This window comes from Eutrigla gurnardus (assembly GCF_963514095.1).
Source record: "Eutrigla gurnardus genome assembly, chromosome: 8".
Taxonomy (NCBI): domain Eukaryota; kingdom Metazoa; phylum Chordata; class Actinopteri; order Perciformes; family Triglidae; genus Eutrigla; species Eutrigla gurnardus.
The window spans coordinates 19,833,810-19,851,253 of NC_139922.1; the positions used below are offsets into that span (position 1 = coordinate 19,833,810).

Sequence of the window (17,444 nt, forward strand, 5' to 3'; positions counted from 1 at the left end):
AAAGGAACAGCTTGTCCCACCGGCTTTTTATTTAGCCGCAGAAGGTCGTTCGCACTCGTAGCTGGGCGCTACATGACAACATAGTCAAAATATATTAACTAATAAAAAATTTGTAGCAAGTCCGGACTCCAAACGCAGAGTGATGTAAGTGTTGCCGAAAAAATAGAGGAACGCGGCTGTACGTCGTGTTTGGTCGGGCTCATGTTATGAAACCATTATAGCTAGCGTTAGCTAACGTTAGCAGCGGACTACCGTAACTGACGCTCTAGAAGCCGCAGGAGACATTAAAGTGACGATAGTAAACCAGCCAGCAAAGGCTAACTAGTCATCCAGGGGCAATCAGAATTAGCTACTAACGCTACGTGGGAATATATACACAATTGCTGACGCAGGGTGCACCGCAACCTCGAATCCCACTGCCCGGTAGTTGGACCAAACCCGGGGCTCAGCTTCTCAGAACCAGGATCTGTCTTCTTCGAACTGAGTGGCTTGTTTGATGGCAGCCACGGCCAGTGCCCGGCGGTTACCCATGGGTGTGCGGACATTTAGTGACTTTCTCCAGATTGCCTCTGTGGGCAACCCTCGCTCGTTGGTGCAAAGAGGATGCATGCGACAAAACATCAGGTAAGCCTGTCACGGAAACGCAGCGAAATATAGTCACTGAAAGAAGAAAGAAGGGTCTAGAATGGGAAGGTTTCAGGCTAACTTTATCAGGGTAGGCATATTTTTGTTTTCCTACTGTTACATTGGGATGTCACTTCATTAAGGCCTAGACCATGCTAGCTAGTGTCAGAGTCTAGACTTGATATTTCACAATAAATACATAAACTACTACGCCTCAGGGATGGACCAATAGGTCACTTAATCCAATTATCAACATCCAGTTCTGTCTCACCAATATTAGGCGATATTGTTAATGGGTTTGAAATATTTCAAGTACAGATACTTCTGGCTAAGTAACTTTCCATTGCTATTCCGTTGCTAAGGCAACAGCTTTGCCCCCGTTTACTTCCTGTCAGCAACTGCATAAACAAACGTGCAACAGGAAATACAAAAGGGCTAATTACAAGATGGGTTATTGGTTTTCCTAAATCAATAGGCGACAACAGTTTTAATATAATTCCACAAATTGAAAACGGATTTAGAAACCCAAAATATTCAGAGCCAGTCCATCTATCACATCTTCTTCCATCCATCTTTGACTACTTTTGTATTTTGTCTCCTGATTTTTCATTTCCTAATTAACATTGACAAAAAAAGGAGATAAAGTACAGAAATAATCAAAGTTTATTTGTCAGCCTTATACATTTTAGTGTGATTATTGAAAGGGGTGGAACTCTTTTACAAACCCATTGGGCTTTGTTCCCTCCTTGCACCATTTGATGTAAATGTGTGCTAAATAAACTAAACTAAACTAACATTGGTAACCTGTGCAACAAGCCGGAGTGGATGTCACATGGCATTGCCTTTTGCTGTTCACATAAGAGGCCCAACTCAGAAAATACCAGCACAGTCACAACACAGAGAACTTCCATTACTTCCTGGTCCAGCATGTTATGTGTGCCCATTGACTTTAGTATCTGGAAACTGGAATGTATTGGGCCCTTTATGTTGTGGACTGTGCCTGTGGCAGGTTGCACTCTTTCCAGAATGTGGCTAACAGGACATTTCCTCTTACCTTTTAGGCACCTGTCGTCATGTGGCATTTTGATGACAAGAACTCCCAGAGTGCTTTGCCTTCAAGACTGGGACACAATGACCGCTGTTCCCCAAAGCAGAAACTTCATCAGTCTCACCAACAAAAGGAAGGAGTACTCCGAGCGTAGGATACTTGGGTAATTTTCCAGTATGAGATAGTTATAACTAAAAGAGTGTTTTTTTTAAATTGTTTATTCAATAACCGTACAATGTCTTCTTTTATAGGTTTTCTATGCAGGAAATGTATGATGTAGTAGCCAATGTTGACGATTACAAGAACTTTGTGCCCTGGTGTAAGAAGTCCCAGACCATCATGAAAAGAGCAGGCCATTCCAAAGCCCAACTTGAAGTGGGATTTCCTCCAGTGGTGGAGAGATACACGTCTATGATCTCAAGTGTCCGGCCTCATCTAGTCAAAGTAAGTGCCAGTAGCTTCAGAGAGTATTTTAGTTCTGTGTCTATCGTCAGTCTATCATACATGATATCTGTGGATGGCAATTGTATTTGATTTTGCTACAACGTGAATGTAAATCATTTTAAATGTCAGCAGCTACCTGAAAGCAAAATTGTCTGAGAAACCAACACATCTTTAGTTGAAACAAATGTTTGCAGCCAGTGCTCTTAAGTTTCATATCTGATCACAAATGTATTTTTGGGGCTATTTTAGGCAGTGTGTACAGATGGAAAGCTATTCAATCACCTGGAGACAATATGGCGCTTCAGTCCTGGCATTCCTGGTTACCCTCGCACCTGCACCGTAGACTTTTCTGTAAGTAGCCTGCAGCCTGCTTCCTGTGATGAAAATGCTGATTCATGTTCTTTCCGGAAGTTAGATGAGGAGCTCAATACCATTGTCATGTCTGTATGGACAATATGAAGTCTCAGCCAGCAGATGGTTAACTTAGCTGGGAAAAGAGGGGAAAAGGCTAGGGCTGTTCTAAGATTACAAAAAAGTCTAATTAACACAGTAGATCATGTTTAATCCAAAGAAAGCGTTATGATTGGGACTATTTCTTTGCCCAGAGCTGTGACTTTGTGGAGTCTCCACTCCGTGACAACCTTTAACCGTTGTTACCTTCGGGCAGAGCCAGGCTAGCTCTTTCTCCATTTCCACTCTTAATCCTGAACTAGCGGTCTGCTTGTCGAAGCTTCACACGAGTGATATCAAGCTTCTCATCTCACCCCTTAACATGAATGCAAATAAGCATCTGTGCCAAAATGTTGAGCTCTTCCGATTCAAACTATTGTTTTCACCTTAGGGCTACTACTCCCTCTGGGAAATACTAAAGAGAGTATTATCTTTTTTATCTTGAACAGATATCCTTTGAGTTCCGCTCTCTGCTGCACTCCCAGTTAGCCACCATGTTCTTCGATGAGGTTGTAAAGCAGAACGTCGCTGCGTTTGAGCGGCGAGCCGGTAAGCTCTACGGCCCAGAGACTCGTATCCCGCGAGAGCTGATGTTTCACGAGGTGCATCAGACGTGATCTCCGCAGCTGTATGTTCTCATCTGGCCTTAAACCATACCAACCTTTCTTCCCTTTATCCACACGAACCTGCATGATGCTGCTTAGTCGCCAATTACTTCAAGTCTCCCGAAGATGTTAGACATCCAACTCTAGTAAGACTTATGTTGGAATTCCTGCCGCAACACATTATTGTTTATCTCCTCCTCTGTGTGTCAAGTCTGTCCACTTTGTGTCTACCTCCAGTTAAAGGATGCTTGTTGAGCAGGACCCCACCATTGCTCTCGCTCCATGGCAGTTACAAGCTGTATTTATGTAAACAAAACAGTAAATCCTTGCTACATCAGCTTTCCAATATTAGAGTTGGCTATTATTTTAAACAAACAGCACAATGACAATGAGAAAAACAGCCTTTTTATTTTTATTTGGAAAAAAGCACAGACTTGCTCTCAACAGGGATCAAGTCTTACACTTTAATGTGATCTAGTGTTATACTTTTTGCCTTTACTTTTACCATTTACACATTGAAGTTTTAATATATCGTTTGACATATACTGTAGTAGGTAACCTTGGTGTGAAACGGGAATTCATTTAATCGTTTTTTAATTTATACATCATTGGTCATGCAAATTCTGAGTTTTATTGGGGTTCAAATTTAATGTGCCACATTTGGGATGTTGAGTGTTGTCACTGTTGTGACAATAAAACTCAAGTGCAACAATTTTTAAAGGGAAAAAAGGGCTTCTCTTTATTAGTTTGCTGTGCCCCCAATTCACTTTGAGGTTTGGGACATTTTTGCTTTTACTTGGCTGTTGTTGTGCTGTGAGAATTTTTCTTTGGACATTTATATTTGACCCGCCAGTATTAATATTGTCTCGTTTTACCGCCCAGCACAAGTAACTATTAGGTGATGAACAGAGGCAGGGGAATCTAACTTTGCACCAACAAGAGCAATGACATATATGGTTTATATTGTTTTCAGATGATCATTGAATGATCTGCTTTAAGTCATGGACATTTTTATTGATAATCTGAGTCAGGCTCAGCTGTGAATTGTTCCCTACTCTGCTTTTTGGATGCAATCAGTCTTCTGAAGGTCATCAGGAGGATGTTACATCTGTCATGTACGTTGTTGGTATAAAATAAACTGGTGGGCTGTAAAAAAAGAACAATATCAATCACTGATCATTGTCTATGGGTTTCATGTGTATTTTTTGGGGATGTTTTAGCTTTTACTTGTATACATTACGGTGCATGGATAAAACTAAATATGAGGCAAATATAGCATTTACGTGTTGCATTCTTTGTGCATGACCACACTTTGTTGGGATGTATATTTCACATATATATACACATCCCTTGGCTTTATTCAATGTTGAAGGGCTCCTAAAGTTAATTGATTGTATTTGCCGTTGGTAACTGTTTAAGTTGCAAAAGGTCAATGGAAAAAAGTCAAAGTGTGATCCTCATAATCAGCAGTTCATTATGTCCACATACTCCACGTCTCGTACTCTAATAAAACGGAGTAGTTTCAAAGCTGGATTTTGGCCTCAAACATGATGATTTATTTTCTCTGTTGGTGGTGAAATGAAGGGATAATCATAAATGCATGAAAGTTAAATAGATAAAAATCCTTCTGTGAATCAGTTATGTAAAAAAAAGAAAAGAAAAAAAGAATGCGTCTTACACCCCAAGTTTTCTTTTGCTAGAGATTTATTTTCAGTATGTTGTGCACAGATTGAATTTCTTGCCACATTTTATTATTGTAGGTGCCAATACTCTGTAAATCATAACATTGAAAAAATATTTTAATATAAACAGAAGAAATATTTAAAGTGTCTTCGTGGATTAAGACATGCTCACCTCGGCCCTCCATCCTCACAGTTACAGCAGGTGTTTGAATGACCTTGGGTCTAACATCGGTAGTCTAGTATGTATATAAGGATGCAGACACATTGCCATCACTGGTTGAAAGGTGCTACAATACAATATATCGCCATCATTTTTGCAGTCCAATCACCTTTTCTGTTGCTATCTAAAATGTATCTTTGTAAATACTGTGTGTATTTCAGAGCTTTATTTAAATAAAAAAAGCAGGTGGAATTTGTTTCTGTGTGCAGTTTTTAAGTCATTTACAAATAGCAAACAAAGAGTTTTTCCAATTGTAATACCAACCTTAAAGTCTAAGACATTTAGATGAAGCTGCAGGACTTGTTGGACTGAGCTTCTTTAGTGTTGCTGAACTGGACACCGTAAACAGTAGGAGTACAGTGACAGAGGGCGAACACGGCTCTCCGAAAGGCAGCTGACCGGGACGAGAAACTAGAGCAGGGTGATGGTATGTGGGCCAGTTATTAATAACGGCACATGGAAGAGGTGAGTATTTGGATGTCTTTTCTCTGTTGATCATGTCAGTTGTATTTATTACAGAAAACCGAGGTGTCACCAAACATCACGTTACAGAGGAAGAGGCAACATAATGAGAGGGGTATTAGCAGAACTTTTGTCTGCAGGTACTGCATTCAAAAGTTGGTTGTAAACTTGAATTATCCAATGCTGTATTTAATTTTTACAGAGTAAATTAACTTCTGAGAAATGTTTTCATGTGACAGAAAATAGAAAAATAATTATCCATCAATCGAGTGGAAACAATACTGGCCTAAATTGCTGGTGGATATTCATGCAGATCATTCAGAATACCATTAAGAAAATTAGACCAAACAGGTGTTAATAAAAACCTTTATTTTTCTTTTTTTTGTTAGGTTTTCCTTAAGTTAATCTTGCCCTTTTGACCCATCCAGCCCAAATCCCGAAGTGTTTCTCTGAATCCATCTGCGATGAATTCTCCCAGTTATCATGTACAACCTTTACGCTCATCTACGATCAAAATAACCACGTCTCCGCCAAGAGGGAGGACGCCACAGAAAAACATGAACGTGCCTGATGAAAGCCAGAAGAAAGATGGAAGCGGAGCAGATATTAAAACCATCAGAACTATTGACTAACACAGCAAGAGTACTTTGGGGGGGGGGGATGTAAGAACTTAAAACTACACAAAAATGGAGTGTTGACAAACCTCACAACTTAAGAGCAAGCTTGAAACATTCAAGTGAATCACCTGAAAAACAGCGGCGGCTAAGCCCACTAGCAAGAAATTGTGTATATATGTACAAGATAGCTGCAGTTATTTTTCTTCGATTGTGAGAAGTGACCAGTGAGACTGGACACTAATACATTGATGGTAACCTATGGTAATCATTGTGGCCATTACAAGCAAGTGATCGCACAGAGCTTATACATTCAAGCTATACATATATATACCTATGTACACAAAGTATAAATAAAACCACAAAATGAGAAGCCAAATATTTTCGTTTTATACATATTCAACACCAAAGAAACTCCGTAAAAGGGACACAATCAACCTTGGAGGGGGTCTCTACTACTACAAATTAGGAAATCCAATCAAGCAAGTGCTCAGTTTGGAGTAGTTGATGTTTGAAGCGCTCTCTTGTGGGGATCAAGTCACAAACACACACTCAAATAAGACAGGACTTTAACAAATACAAAGTCCCCCTATCCCACTTTTTATTCAAGCTTGCTCTTAAGGATTTACTACAGGCTGCCAATTACAACACCCTTTGATCAAACCTTTATTACTCTTACTGTACATTCTTGATTCTCTACCATTCAGAAGAGCCTTTGAGCAGACACTCATTAAAAACTAGAAAGCATGTTAATGAAGAAGAATTTCTCTATAAGACAGGACAGTTATTTTGATCATAGAGGCATTATAGGTCATCAATAAAAATAAAAATAAACTACAAGTTGGAGAGAAAGGAGGGAACAAAGATTTAAAGGGGCAGTAACTTTTAACCCGTTTTCACTTTTTTCAATGTGTACCTTGGACAGATTGTTCATTTTAGTGGTGAGGGACCTTTATTCTAAACTGGAGTGTTCATAATTGGGAGTGAAACACATGGATAGACTGGGTAGGATGACATCTGGGAACATTGCATAGAAGAAACTAAGAGTGTTAATGAGAGGAAAAGATGTTTGCTTGGGGATATCCTCTAACACAAATGTCACTGCATTAGCCAAAAGCAGCAAAAGGTTGAGTCAGGTATTTAACTTTGGATCTTTAAACAAATACAAAGGAAGTGTAAGTCACTTCCACAATTCCCTTTGAATGCCACTGCCTATTCATAGTTCAGACCCAGTGCCCAATGACAAACACGCAGGCACTACACAGGGAACAGATCTTAGCGATGCTAGCAGACATGGTACATAGTTTGAGCCTACTGTGTGTGTGTGTGTGTGTGTGTGTGTGTGTGTGTGTGTGTGTGTGTGTGTGTGTGTGTGTGTGTGTGTGTGTGTGTGTGTGTGTGTGTGTGTGTGTGTGTGTGTGTGTGTGTGTGTGTCTTCAGTTTTCACCTCATGTTCCAAATGTGGATACTTGATGGAAAAAAGCATCAGTGGTCAACTAAACACACTCTTACACTAAATGGTATAATGGTTTAGAAAGGCCCTTCTTTTGTGAAATGACATTAAAAGCGTACTGTCTCTTTGAATCCCATTGAATCCCTGGGTTTGGAAATGACAGGGGGGGTAAACTACATATACTTATGTCTGCCTTTTGATGTTTCCACCTCCTCCCACTAACCCCCGGCTCTTCTCAGGTGTTTCTTCAGCCTGACTTGGATCCCACCAGAGTCATCAGTCCATCTGTGCTCATGGACTTGGGACGCTCCAAGGGGAAGCCCAGGGCTCTACTCCACACCAGCTGAGCCAGCACACCAAGGGCTCGAGACACACCGAACAGCACAGTGTAGTAATTCATCTCGGTCATTCCATAGTACTGGACAGAGGGAAGAGAGTCAGGCACGTCAGAAGGTTAACTTGACACCCGAGGATGACAAATGCATGACCACTACATGTGTCTTACCTGCAGCAGCACTCCGCTGTGGGCGTCCACATTGGGCCAGGGGTTCTTGGCCTTGCCCTGCTCTAGGAGCACGTTGGGCACAATCTTGTAAAGCTGGGCAACCATCTTGAACATTGGGTCGTTGGGCAGGTGCTTCATGGCAAACTCGCGCTGGCAGGTGTAACGCGGGTCGGTTTTCCTCAGGACAGCATGGCCGTAGCCTGGAACAACCTAGGAAGCGAGATGACACCATTTTCCTCAAGCTTTGAACTATGCTGCTACGTCTACTACTTGTAATATTTGCATATAGTATTTTAGAATAATTAATAATAATTTCGTTCTGCTTGAATGAAGATTGAGTGACTTTGGAGGGAGGGCTGAACCAACCTGGCAACATTTGGAGAATGCTGCTAGCTACTCATTGGAAAAACACTGGGCTGAGTTTTTCAGTTGGATAATTAAAAAAAAATCTATCTTACTCTTGCTAGTTCTGCAAGATTACCAACTCCAGCTTTAATAAAATAATAATTTTAGCTCCGTCAATCTCAGGCTGTGCAAAAAAGCCGTTATGACTTAGACTCAAATGCCTTTGGCCAAACGGCCATCTTTAAAAAAAAAACAACGGCAGCAGTATGGCAGATATGACCGCTAACTGACCTACCAGGTTTATCCTGAAATTAGTAAATGTGAATGCAAAAATGAGCTCATGATGATGACTAGAATTGGTTGAGGCATTGGTGAGTCTTTACCCTTCCAGACTTCAGTGTGTTCCAGATGTAATCCCTCATCCTCTCATCGGACACTTCTCCACCCAACTCCTTCTGCAGGGCAGTCAGCCACACCAGCACCTCCTGTGAGATGCAGAAAATAATACACAATTTCACAATTATGACACTATTTCATGATACTATATAAGCACGTGTTGCATTTCAGTTAAAACAACAGCACAGGAGAGCGTAGCAGAAACGACTTTACTGCACACGCACACCTTAGTAAGAGTTTGGGGGGAAATGTCTACCATTTCCGTTTGAAAGGACCTCCTACTAATGTCACAATAAAACTCTGGCAATGTCAAAAGCATCAGACAGTATGTGAGCAAAATATGAATTCAATGAGAGCCAAAACTGTCATTTTGAAGGCTCATTAATGAGAGTGGCTTGTGTGCTGTCAGACTGTGTATAAAAATAGGCAGCTGAGTCATACAACTGCAACAAATCAAGCTAATAACAAATCAGCTAATAACAGACAGACAGATTTATTGAAGGCGGAGAGCATTGACAACTTATAGGCTTAATGAGGCAAGCGAGAGATTCCCTCAAGGTCTGACAATCCAGCAGAGGAGAATAAACTCCAAAATAAGATTAACAATTTAATTTTGACGCCTGTTTGAGAACTTAAAACTCTTCGTCCTGTCATTATTTTCATCCTCATGGCTGCTCACCTGCCGTGCTGACATGTGCCACCATAGTGAGGGGGAAAAACAGCCGACATTAAATTGCTCAAATGTTTTTTTTTTACCCACCGCAGACATTTTGGTTGTGGTTACACTTGTATTTTCAGTACTGCCATTGTCATTCGATTATGCCAGGACGCGTTAACTGTCAAGGCTGAACGCTCCAAGAGTGTATCTTTCTCACATTGGGATCCAATCAGCCTTTCATTAAGTTGGGATCTCAGTGAGGAGTAGACAGCATGTGAGCACAATCTGGAGCACTTTACCAAACATAGGTCTTGCATAATCCTCAAGGGAGTACTTCTCACTAGCAAATGGAATAGCAGAGGAAAACTGTGGCTGATGAAAACCCAACATTTCCTGAGAAAAAGGGAGACTTTGTTTGTGAAGAATTTATAAGAAAACATATTTATCACCAAGTTGGTGGAGATTTTAACAGCTATTCTACAACAAGCTCTACTAATATTGCAGGAAGGAAGAGTAAGTAGCAAAAATAAGGGGGACTTTTGAAGAATCCATAGAAAATTAAATGCATCTATCCACACTTTTACAGCCCCTCCTTTGAATATATATCCGATCACTATCCAATGAGGCAGGTTGCCTTGAAGTATCAAGTGTGGACACGGATATGCAGACACAGCAGAGTTCTTATCTGGCACATTTGATCACAAAAGTCACATTGAAAAGACAAGTGTAACCACGACCTTTGACTTGTCATAAAAGCACAGGTGCTACTAATAACATCAAAGATTTAGTGTCCCAGAAACACATGACTGTGAGCCAGCATGTACAAGACCAAGATCCTAAAACCAAAGCAGTAAAAGGGAACCCGGCCATCATTAATTTCACCATTTGCACCTTTGTTTTTCTTACTGTGACATCAATCAAAAGATAATTATTTTCTTGGTACAAACCTGATTGGCCAGGCCGTGCAGAGGACCAGCCAGACCATTCATGGCAGCGCTGAAGGACAGGTAGGGGTCAGACAGGGCACTTCCCACCAAGTGGCTGGTGTGTGCACTCACATTGCCTCCTTCATGGTCACTGTAAGATTACAAAGGAAAAACAAAAACACTGCTCTCAAATCACTGATTGAAATGGGGAGAGTGGGATTTACCTACTGCTTTCTGTCTGAACATGAATGTGGAATATTGGCACCTTTGATAGCATGTTCTGCTTGGTGCACAGCTTTGATGGCTAAACAAACTAGAGTTTGTGTAAAACAATAATATCCAGTATTTGTGACTGTTAAACTCATGTGGGTAGCAACCAATTCAGGGTAGAAAGAATGCTTTCAGAACACTAGAAGAGCTACTCAAACTTTGACATGACCAAACATGGCATTACTAAGTCAATCAAGACTAATGTACTTTCATGTATTATTATAGTATTTAATCCTGTATTGCACCTGTGGATGGTGAGGTAGAGCCTCATTAGCTCAGTGAACTGGGCATCGCTGTAGCCCAGCATGTTGGAGAAGTTGTGGGACCAGTCAAGGTTCGAGTCGATGGCTCCTATGCTGCTGCCTTCACGATACAGATTACGGTAGATCTTGGCAGCAATGCAGGGCAGCTTGGCAATCAAATCCATGGAGTCTTCATAGACGAACTAAGAGAAGCAACACCAAACAATGTAGTCAGGATATCTGTAAGTACATTTCTATCCTAGTGCAAAACCACTGGACGGGTTTAAGATGATATAGGTTTCCTGTGCCTGTAGATGCAAACTCACCTCCCAGTACTTGGACTTGTGGACACCCTCAGAGTATGCCCTCGCAAAGCTGCTCTCACTGTTCAGAGCTGTGATGGCAGCACTGAACTGAGACATGGGGTGTAGGTTTGTGGGGAAATTGTCCAACATGGTGACAACGTGAGAGGGAAGTGCTGCTCTCTTTGCCCACTCTTTGGACACCCAGGTCACCTGGAGGAACAGGAGCACACAATATAAGTGGTTGTGTTCACTTTTTATGCTCAGGTTCACAAGATGACAATGCATAGTTTGAAGTAGAATGAAAATAGTTTAGGAAAGATTGATCTAATGTATCCTGGCAATGCATTAAAAACCAAAGCATTAAAGGGTTAAGGGATGAAAGCAATTCTGTCAGTGAAAAGTAGTAGTCAGCTCAAATGAGCAGGCTTATCGGTCATGTTAACCTCATATCACTCTTGAAGGAGATAGCTGGAAGCAATAAGATCCCTATTTGAACAAAACGGGACAGACTGCCTCTTGTTCCCCAGTTATAAAACAATCTCAAGTTTATATAAGACTGTTTTCTGGAGTCATACATAATTGACAAATTCATAGCCAATAGTTGTTTATAACAAGCTAACAGTAACCATGTCATCACTCACATATTGAGTTTCTCTTTGAACTGATCCGACGTCTACATTTATTATTAATTATTCTGACAAGCTGTATCTGCCATAGCAGCACTGACAGATGGATGGAGAGAATGAACAGCTGCAGAGACCTCCCTCATTATAACTCTATGGCACAGTTCTCTTTGAAGCTCCAGTGTTCCTCTGCCACTCACCTGCTCCTCAGTGGGCACCTGTCCTGTGACCAGCAGCCAGAAGAGGCCCTCAGGTAGCGGCTCTTCACCTCCTGGAGCTTTGGGCAGCAACTCCTGACACTCTGGAATGCTGTAGCCCCGGAAACGGATGCCCTGTGCATCAGTGCAGAATGAGACAAACATAAGGAATCCTGACATGCGGCATCAAGTGAACTGCCAACATGAGCTCTAACTCTCAATTCATTTGGACGGTTCAATATCTCATTCCATGTGGTGGCCTGTTTACAACATATATGACAAGAATGCTGACCTGCCACTGAAGCTCTCAGCGCCAGTAAGAAAAGCAATCAAGATAAGAGCCTAAGGGGCAGGCTAATTTCCAAAAGGCCAAGGGGGTCAAAATGATAAAACCACTGGGATGCTTTGTGCCACTTTTGAGGCATACTGACCTCATCAGGATCCAACACAGAGGTCTCGTACACCAGACCCTTCATCCCCCTCATACCGCCATAGATCTGTGGATGAAAACACGAGCATATAGAAACATTACATATTTAAAGCAGTCAAATGAGTATTGAAAACATTTGAATTCAGAATCTATGTGTCATCCGATTAGCTCTCCTGATCAGCCTTCATAGACCAAAGATCAGCCGATAAAGATCAGTGGCCCGATATTTGTAAGCTGCAAACATAACCTGATCAAAATGTGGCAATAAACTTCAGCAAAACCAACATAAAATAAAAGACATTTACAACACGAAACATTAAACCTGGACGGGTACTTTGAAATGTGGCGGCAAAGCTCATTGAGTCAATGGAGAGTAACATTTTTACACCATCCGACATGTTACAGACCAAAACAGATTAATCAACAATGAAAATAATAATTTGTTGCAGCCCATTTTTTGAGAAGACACTTCACACACTTCTAGTGGTTCATAAGTGATATTTGAGGGATTATTTTGCACGAGTCTAAACATTGTTGTTGTTTTTTTTTACTCTTAAGGAACTCTTTACTACTTAAGGAAATACCACTCATTCTACTCAACTGTTGAATACTATGCACCGAAATAAACTGAGTGTGTGTGTGTGTGTGTGTGTGTGTGTGTGTGTGTGTGTGTGAGTGAGATATCTGCGAGTTGGCACTGTAAAGTTGGCACTGTAAAGAAGAAGTTTGAGTGAGTCAGCTAAAACGTCCCTGTTGACAGGACGCAGTGCAGCTTCATATTGTGACCTCTGAGGGACATGACCGAACAGTGACCTGACACAGTAAATAAGGTTGGCCAGTGAGCAGGCCTAGACAGATTAGGTGACGCCAATATGCCCCACGTCTAATCCACATCATTATCGATGGCCTATATGGCCTTTGCTAAATTAATATGGTGGATGAAAAGAATCTTTGCTGGGTGGTCCTCATTTTTTTTCAGATCCCTTGGCACATAACCATCCTGTTTATTGTGTAAACTCACCATGTCAACAGAAATCTGTCCTATGTTGGTTTTGCCATACTGTTGTTTAAAGTTCTTGATCCTGGTCTGTTCTTTAGGAATGAGGTCTGCCAGAACATCCTTCAGATTCTGTAAAAACAACGTTTAAATCAGTCACAACCTTTATCAAACATTGAATATTGAAATAAAAAAATCCTCAAATCTAAACTGGGGGTAATTTAACAGACATGTAACACTTGATGGGGAAAAGAAATGATCTATAGCTCCACAACATCAGAATTTGAAACAAGCAGACAACCTTGGAGTGTACTTACCGTCGTTGATGCGCTGGCATTTCTGGCGGCCACAAGGAAGTGAGCGGCATTCTGTGGAAGACACAAAGAAATAATAGGATTTTGAGTATTGGTAGCACAACCACAAACCCTAATAAAGAAATAAAAAAGGTCACAGCAGCATGTCTAGGCTTCTAAAGCTCCTTACATATGAACAGAGACAGGCTTGCAGCAGCTCAAGTCACAAGACAATCACAAAGTTTCATAGCACATAGAGAACTACAGTTCTTTTTTTTAATTTTTTTATTGAAAGCCCTCTAGTTAACATCCATCAACTAAGACTGACTTCCTTAAGTAGTAGTAGCGTATTCAGAAACCTCTACATACCACCACATTATTTCCAAACATTTATATCAAGTGGCCATTTACCCTGCAATATATTCCCGGCATAAATGTTACCAATTAATCAAGGCAGGGACAAAATCATTAATCCTTTATAGTGCCAAGCATTAATTTCTTCCCTCTGCATAGCCGCAATCCCTCTTGTCATCCCCTTTAAAAATGCATTGAGTGTTCAAATATCCATTTTCATCCCTTTTTGGACTTCGTTGCATGGTTACTTTCTTCTCCAATCCAAACTGAGATGAGATGGGTCTCATACGAACAGCTGCAACAAGTAACTACTGGTTAGGACTACACCTTGACATTCCTAATGACGCATTGGGGGATTGCCATGCTCAAACAAATATTGCTCCACTACTTTCAAACAACATAGCTCATGCTTTAAAAATGCTTTCCAATGCTGGTGTCAAACAATCATAGAAAACAAAGGAGATCGTTTGTGTAATGTTATTGGAGGGCATTTAATAGCTCACCTAGTAATAATGTGCTGCAATGTGACTAATAAAAAATGTGACTCATAAAAAATGTGACTCATAAAAAATGTGACCATGGGCAATAGAGATAATTTTCAGAAGATATGTTTTGCATTACTAAGACAAATCTGGAAATATACAGGTGATTTTTCTCTGTAGCTCAGCATTTATGAAAAGTTGGACGTATTTGCAGGTTTCAGCTTAAATAAATTATTATTAATAAATAAAATCACTTCTCTATACTTAATTGTAGTTGGGTTCTTAAGTCTTGGACGTTGCTGGAACTGGGACTAGTGGATGTAAAAGAGATTTTAAAAAAACAAACTACCCTGGCCCTGATTATGAAACTGTTCATAGGCTAGTAATCTTGTTGGAAGCTCAGTTGTGACAAAGTGAGCCTACTGCTGCTCAACACTGAAACAGGACTCCTATCTCGGCTTATCAAAATTATCAATGGGGAGGGGGAGGAGTCTGGACCTGGGGAAAAGGGGACAGCTGGCTCTGCTCCCAATGGGATCCCTTACCCGTAACCACAACTGGTAAAGGACTGACAAGCCTCACCGAAAAACAAAAGGTAGGATATAGCGTCACCACACTCCCTCTACACAGCTGAGGAGAGAGATTATGTAACAGCTCAGGGTCTTAAATATAGAGCAGCAGTTTCACTCAGTCACCGTCAGTGTCCTGTCTGGGAGAAAGGTTAGGGCAACTACGGCACAGAAGGGTATAGGAGTCAACCCAGAGGTGCCGCATAAAATTATGTTGATTCTAATTATCTTAAGTAAATAACACTTATCATATTGTTAATATACATACATACATAAACCATTAGTTACAACCTTAAATCAATACTGTATTGAAGCAAGAATTAGCTTAAATTTAGACTACAAACTAAACATGAGATACAAGAAAGTCAACTTTCTCTTCTATCACCTGGAGCAAGAAACCAGATGACACCTACCACCACAGCTGTATACTACTGTCCTCACTCTCAATCACATGAATTTCAGTCATAGTTCAGAAGTTTTTTTTATGGTCAAAGAAAGATCTCCCACTACAAAAACACCAATAAAACTCCTGAGCAAAGATTACAGTTGAGTGTGACACAGGCAGGTTTATATATATATATATATATAAGGGTCATTCAGTGTCAGCACTCTAGGCTGAGATGTCAGTGGAGTAAAACACTAGACAGTTACTGGAAGGTTAACATGACAGTCATTATGGAAGGCAACTAACTTATGATCACTGACTGACGTATTTCAGTAGGCTGGCCTAAGCCTTGTAATAATCATATCATAATCATAGTTAACTGTGATTATAATAACCTGCAACGTGAGATAACATATTGTAAACCGATACCAGAAGTCTGAATCCACACTTAATCACTTTGTTATGCAACTTTTACATTTTGGAGAACACTAAGCGTATTTTGAGGACCTCATCAAATAAAGTGATGTTAGACAATTGGTTAAAATCTTAAGCTGAAGGTCAACGGGGTTGCTAATGGAGGCACCACAAAGTTGAAGCTGACTTAAATCAAAGTGTCTGTTATTAGTAAAGACTGATTATTATTAAGAGACGGAACAGGCAACGTCGTACCACGTTAACAGGGTCTAGTCTCCGAGGTCTGGTTTAAGGACCATGTTCAGACAGGCGGCTACTATGCCAGGCCAGCACAGAGAGCAACGGTTCCCATGCTAACGTTAGCTATCAAGAGACAGGTTCACAAACAGTACAACTCAAACGCAGCATCTCTATACAGAATATGAAGCTACCCCAAAAAGCCGTTACGCCGTTTTTGGTCATTTTTAGCCAGTCAACAGCATTTCACAATGTGGCTGACAAGGCTAAGTTAGCTAACTAGCTTGCCATTATGCTGCTAGCCCGCTAACCTAAGGTTAGCTTCCGGAGGTAACACCCATAACTTTGACTTCTTCAGTGGCACCAAGGCCATTTCAAGCCCTCTTACCTTTGAATTGAGGAGTTTAGGACCTAACCGGCTGACAGTAAGAAAGGACATTGTGTCTGTGTTAAGCTGTTATCTCCACTTGTTCTTTACAACTAAGGAAGCCGCTGCCAGTGCACCACGGAGCTGTTGAAGGTGCCCCTCCAGAAAGCAGAAGGTTGAAGAGGGATTCAGGCCCGCAAGTAGCAGCTTTGCCGATTGGACGATGGGCTGGATCGGCACAACAGCGTATATGGATTTCATTGGCTAGAGGGTTGTTGGGTGAACGCTGATTGGATGGAGACCCCCGCTCCCTGTATGTGACGACAGGCGGAGAGAAGGGTATGTTCAAGAAGGAGCTTTTACTATTCCGTTAAAACGATCCTTAACCTGGATAATGTCACATAAATACGGTCTGCACAAAGCTGTATTAATCGGTTTAACTACTACCAGTTCTACCTGTGCATAGGTGGAGTTAAAGGGCACCTCCAATACAATGGACCCTGAGCTTTACTCCTGAAAATGTGGTAGATCAATGGGGAGCATTACAATGAAATGATGGTTACCTGAATAATAATGTAATGTTATATAGATATAGATATATATATATATTTGCCATTACCCTATGCTACATCTATATATTATTTATATCTGTTGTTTGGTATTTTTGGCATGCTCAACTAAGATCAGTGGTCATGATCTTTGCGGGTATTTAAAGCAGGAATAGCTGAAATTGTTTTGAATGCCAAAGGGGTACTTTTGCAGAGATCAAAGTCAGTATTTATCAAGTGTTGGCACAGGATAGGATATTTTTTTTTTCATATCCAAATTATCCCTTCAAATTTGACAA

General features: G+C 40.8%; 2 protein-coding genes across 2 annotated transcripts; one reads left to right on the top strand and one right to left on the bottom strand.

Annotated features, from left to right (window-relative positions):
- Positions 1 to 29: 29 nt before the first annotated feature.
- On the top strand, positions 30 to 7,598 carry coq10a (coenzyme Q10A). Its single transcript, XM_084014699.1, has 5 exons — positions 30 to 624; positions 1,686 to 1,835; positions 1,924 to 2,116; positions 2,366 to 2,467; positions 3,016 to 7,598. The coding sequence occupies exons 1-5, from the start codon at positions 497 to 499 to the stop codon at positions 3,181 to 3,183; spliced, it is 741 nt and encodes a 246-aa protein (XP_083870825.1). The 5' UTR covers positions 30 to 496; the 3' UTR covers positions 3,184 to 7,598.
- cs (citrate synthase) lies at positions 5,888 to 16,780 on the bottom strand. Its single transcript, XM_084014695.1, has 11 exons — positions 16,619 to 16,780; positions 13,814 to 13,864; positions 13,521 to 13,628; positions 12,501 to 12,566; positions 12,073 to 12,204; positions 11,271 to 11,459; positions 10,948 to 11,147; positions 10,454 to 10,583; positions 8,836 to 8,937; positions 8,108 to 8,317; positions 5,888 to 8,020 (listed from the first exon to the last, which is right to left on the bottom strand). The coding sequence occupies exons 1-11, from the start codon at positions 16,667 to 16,669 to the stop codon at positions 7,850 to 7,852; spliced, it is 1,410 nt and encodes a 469-aa protein (XP_083870821.1). The 5' UTR covers positions 16,670 to 16,780; the 3' UTR covers positions 5,888 to 7,849.
- Between the last annotated feature and the right edge of the window lie 664 nt (positions 16,781 to 17,444).

Excerpts from the sequence above, each read along its gene's own strand:
- coq10a (XM_084014699.1), top strand. The coding sequence starts at position 497 with ATGGCAGCCACGGCCAGTGCCCGGCGGTTACCCATGGGTGTGCGGACA. Across the intron at positions 625-1,685 it reads TGCATGCGACAAAACATCAG|GCACCTGTCGTCATGTGGCA; the intron begins GTAAGCCTGTCA and ends CTTACCTTTTAG. Across the intron at positions 2,117-2,365 it reads TCCGGCCTCATCTAGTCAAA|GCAGTGTGTACAGATGGAAA; the intron begins GTAAGTGCCAGT and ends GGGCTATTTTAG.
- cs (XM_084014695.1), bottom strand. The coding sequence starts at position 16,669 with ATGTCCTTTCTTACTGTCAGCCGGTTAGGTCCTAAACTCCTCAATTCA. Across the intron at positions 12,567-13,520 it reads GACAGATTTCTGTTGACATG|ATCTATGGCGGTATGAGGGG; the intron begins GTGAGTTTACAC and ends TTTCATCCACAG. Across the intron at positions 10,584-10,947 it reads CTCTACCTCACCATCCACAG|TGACCATGAAGGAGGCAATG; the intron begins GTGCAATACAGG and ends GTAATCTTACAG.